This window comes from Crocuta crocuta, unplaced genomic scaffold, assembly GCF_008692635.1.
Source record: "Crocuta crocuta isolate KB4526 unplaced genomic scaffold, BGI_CrCroc_1.0 scaffold221, whole genome shotgun sequence".
NCBI classification, from domain to species: domain Eukaryota; kingdom Metazoa; phylum Chordata; class Mammalia; order Carnivora; family Hyaenidae; genus Crocuta; species Crocuta crocuta.
Window position 1 is genome coordinate 1773338 of NW_027528610.1, and position 4907 is coordinate 1778244.

Below are 4907 nucleotides of genomic sequence, written 5' to 3' on the forward strand. Positions count from 1 at the left end.
CTCTCCGTCTCTCTCAAAAATAAATATTAAATATATGCACGTAATTATTTAACTTTATTTATTATTTAGTAGTTACTTCAATGATTCAAAATATTTAATTAATAACATATAGACACAAATATGTATAGTGACTTCAAAGAATGTTCTAGAGAATATTCCTCAATACTCTACTGCCATCACTACGATATATCCATATATGCAGGACAAACACCTGATGTGTTATGCCGTTTGCCATTCCCCAACAGAAATTGGTCGGATGGGACTCATCTTGCTCATAGCTCCCATGAGAGGCAGACTTAGGCCTCAAAAAATCCGATTACAAAAACTGGGGTCTCAACCCATTACCTCTCGGTGTCTCTTTAGCGCTAAGACTTCCCCCAACACAGATGTTGGCATTAATGACTTGAGACGCTCTGCCGTATTATACACATTAAATATGTATCAGTCACAAATAAATGAGTCACAGAGTCTGGCTGTGCCCCTTGTCGAGAACAAGTAAGGGATGCCGAGCACACAGCCACCCGCTTACGTATGTTGTACCTTCAGCTTCCTCTGCGGGACGGCCTCCCAGTCCACAGTCCGGAACCAGCGGTGTCTTTTCACGTCCTCTGCCCCGTTCTTCAGAAGAAATGAACATCATCAGCAGACAGAATGTTGACAGGACAGGAAAGGAAATATTCCAGAAAAGGTCTACTGGACTTAGGCTAGCACGTGCACAGACACACACACACACACACACACACACCCAGAGTTTGCTATGTTCTGAGTAACTGTCCCTAGAGAAGCACATGAATTCCGTGATACAGGAAGAAGCCAATGGATGTGAATATAACATTTAGTCTGTGAAATGGTTTAAAGTTTAAACTTCATATTTTTAACCTTTTCAATTTTTTATCCTCAAAAACCAAAGCTCTCAATTAGTGTATCTATGCAAGGAAAGGCTCAGATGAAAACCTCCGAGCACCTGTGTCTGAGCTCTGTGCATCCTGCCCTACAAATTAAACTTCTCCAAGTAGACTGGCTCACCTGTGCAGGGGCGAAGGTACTTAGCAAAGAGCAGAGGCTACCCAGCCTTGTCTACCTCGATTTGGATGCTATACACCGGGGATGCAAGTGACAAATGCATCGTACATTTTAACGGTCACCAGAGCTTCGTCTGATTGGAAGCCAACACACAGAAGTTAAAGCAGATCAGCGTGAAGCCTGAGCTAATGCTCACACCCCAAAGACATTCTAGCACACACAATATGCTACATTACATTTTCAGCAAAATGCCCACATTCAAGAATTATCTTCTTCGCTCCTTACACGAAACAAACACAAGTATCGTATCGTTATGTCATACGCCTGAAACTAACTGTGTTATGTCAATTATACCTCACAGGGGAGCAGCCTCCTTGAAAAAACAAAGGCAGTATCCGCCCCCCCCCCGCCCCCGCCCAATACATGTAACAGATCAAAGTGATGACGTCAAATTATAGGAACTGGAAGAAACAGAAAATACAATTTATGGGTTTGGGGGTCTTTATTTGGGTGGGGGAAATCTTCCCCAGATCCCATGATCCCGGTCTAATCCCGAGATGAATATCTGACAAATTCCAGTAGAGCTGAATTCTACAAACTAACTGGGAAGTCTTCAAACTATCAAGATCCTCAGAAACAAAGAAAGCCTGAGAAGGTGCCACGGTCAAGAAAAACCAAAGGAGATGTCACGATGAAACGCAACGTAGGGCACCAGATGTGGTTCTTCAACAGAAAGAAGACGTTACAGGAGACTTGAACAACCTCAAATGAAGTTCGGACTTTGGCTACTCATGTCAGACATGGCGCGCCAGGGTAAGATATTCAGGATGAGGGAAGCTAGGCGTGGGTGGATGGAAACTCTCGGCACGATCTTTTTCAGTTTTTCTCCAAATCTAAAATTCTTCTGAAAACCAAAACTGTTTTTTTTTAGAAAATCAGGGTGCAGAAGGGCAGCGAGAGCTTCTGACCCTGGAAGACCCCATCACTACGACCCCGTGGCTGCGGCATCCGACCACCACGTGACATTGCCTGGGTCTTGGTTGCTCAAGTTACAGTCACGGGCGTTGGCCTCTTATAGGTTAACTCCGTCCACAGTCCCTTTACAGCATTGCTAATCGGGCAATGTAAAGACATCGTACAGCGAGCAATTCCACGCAGGTGCGGTCTGGAAGCCTACCTGTGAATCTGTCATACGGTTTTCACACTACTTGTCATGAAATGGCAGTAAGAGTGGATGGGTAAGTAATCTGTTCCATGGATGTGTTCCCTGCACCAGGAACATCCCGTAAGTGAACAGTGAAGACCCCCTTGGGACATATTAGCCGGTGTCCATGAATAATGTGAAGGACAAATGAGACCTCCGTTATGGACTGAATTGTGCCCTACACGGAAGAGATACGCTGAAGTCCTAACCCTCGTACCTGTAAGTGTGACTGTTTGGAAATAGGTCTTGGCAGATGTAAACAAGTTAAGACGAGGTCATTAGGGTGGCCCTAAATCCAATGACAGGTGTCCCTATAAAAGACAGAAAGAAGAGGAGAGACACAAACACAGAGCAGAAGTCACATGAAGACAGAGGCAGAGACGGAAGGGACGTGGCCAGAAGCCCAGGGACACTGGAGCCCCAGATGCAAGAAGGACCCTCCCCTGGAGCCTGAGGAGGGAGCCCAGCCCTACTCTGCCTGGATCTCAGTGGTCCTGCCCCACCTGGATCTCAAACTTCTGATCCTTTGTTGCATCTGCCACAGGACAAAAATACACCACATAAACAGAGGGTCCCAAGAGCTTGCTGGAGACCAAGCCTCACACACGGGTCTACTGTGTCCTCCAGATCACAGCAGACAAGGCCAGTGCACTGGCCCATGTTTAAGTCCCTTCATGGACATCCAGAACTAGAAAGAGCTAAGAAGATGTTCACAGATTGTCTTAGGTTTGGTGACACCATAACGCAACCAAAACATGCGTATAAGACACCATACCATTTATGCAACAACAATCCCTTAAACGTATTCCCTTCCACGTGAGAATGTGGAAATCATACACGATGTCCACCTCAACTGATTAATCTGCACACAAATGTGCACACCCATGTCTATCTCGCCATTCACAACAGCCAAAAGGTGGAAACAACCCCAATGCCCGTCAATAGATGAATGGGGAAACAGAACGGGGTCCATCCATGAATAGAGTATTATTCGGCCATAAAAGGAACAAAGCACTAACCCCTGCTACCCCCTGGATGGGCCCTGACGACATGATGCTCAGTGAGAGAAGCCAGACACAAAAGGTCACTTACGGTGTCATTCATTTACATGAAAGCCCAGAGCGGGGGAATCCACACAGACAAGAGATAGATTAGTGGTTACCAAGGGCAGGAGAGACAGACGGATCAGATAACAACAGCAGAAGCGTATGGTTTCTTTTTGAGATGAAGGAAATTTCTTTAACACTGACTGTGGGGATGCTTGCATAACTCTGCAGATGTATGAGAAGCTACCAGACTGTTTGCTTTCAATGGGTCAGTTGCGCTATATTTCACTCCTATGTCAGAAACGCTATTCGAACAGCAGAAATAAACCAGCCAAATACCGACATCTTTGAGATCATGGCTGAGTCATTTACTCGTCTGGAGGGAAGACGGGATGGAGTGTTGACCCAGATGGATTTTGTACAGCCAGACACCCGGATTTGAAACGTGGCCAATAATCAAACACGAATACCGTGCCTTCGTTCCCGTATATAGAGATGTATAGAAAGGAGTGGAGAAGGTAACACGTATGGAAACAAACACTGACCTTCATGTTTCCGAGCCGTCTCGTTCTGTCAACGACAAGCAATTTCTTAATGAGGTCTCTATATGGGGGAAAGAGACAAAAAATATGCACATCGTGATACGGAGCGAGGCAAGTACAGTAACAATACTGTCTGCCCACCGCAGTATGCATGTGGACAGAGGATTGATCTTCATTGAGCCTCAACGTTTCCTAGCACTTGTTTCGTAACCGATCGTCAGTTTCTACGTCACGTATGCAGAGCTGGGTTGGGTGCACGGAGGTACAGGGCTAAGGGGAAATGCTGATTAAATCACTGTGCAGGCTGCTGGGGGGGGAATGCAAACCGGTGCCGCCGCTCTGGAAAGCAGTGTGGACGTTGCTTAAAAAAAATTAAAAACAGAACTAGCCTACGACCCAGCAACAGTACTACCAGGTATTCATCCAAGGGATACCGGAGTGCTGATTCAGAGGGGCACATGCACCCCAGCGTTTATAGCAGAGTTATCGACAATAGCCGAAGTATGGAAAGAGCCCAGATGTCCATCGATGGATGAAGGGATAAAGAAGACGTGGTTTATATACACAGTGGAATATTACTCGGCGATGACAAAGAATGAAATCTTGCCATTTGCAACAACATGGGTGGAACTATAAGGTATTGTGCTAAGTAGAATAAGTCAGTCAGAGAAAGGCAGATATCATAGGTTTTCACTCCTATATGGAATTTAAGAAACAAGACAGATGACCATACAGGAAGGGAAGGGAAAATAAGAGAAGAGACAGGGAGGCAAACCAGAAGAGATTCTTAAATACAGAGAATAAACTGTATTTAAGGGGAAGGGAAATGGGTGAGGGAATGGACTAAATGGGTCATGGGCATTAAGGAGGGCACTTGTTAGGATGAGCACTGGATGTCATATGTAAGTGATGGATCAGTAAATTCTATTCCCGAAACCATTAGTATACTGTATGTTAACTAACTTGGATTTAAATTATGAAAAAATAATAGTAAATTTAAAAAACATTTAAAAGGTGTGCAGAAAATGAGCTTTTTAATATAACATGTGAAAAAATATATATTGAAACTCTCCCAACCCCCACCCCCGGCAA

At 44.8% G+C, this 4907-nt stretch overlaps 1 protein-coding gene across 1 annotated transcript in view; it reads right to left on the minus strand.

Annotated features, from left to right (window-relative positions):
• The window catches only part of PRKX (protein kinase cAMP-dependent X-linked catalytic subunit), a 71986-nt gene that overhangs the window by 4454 nt on the left and 62625 nt on the right, over window positions 1–4907 (minus strand). The window contains exons 10-11 of the mRNA XM_077754737.1: window positions 3819–3876; window positions 541–618 (exon numbers count right to left, since the gene is read on the minus strand). Of these exons, the coding sequence (XP_077610863.1) occupies window positions 541–618; window positions 3819–3876 (136 nt within the window). The remainder of the gene's footprint in view (window positions 1–540; window positions 619–3818; window positions 3877–4907) is intronic.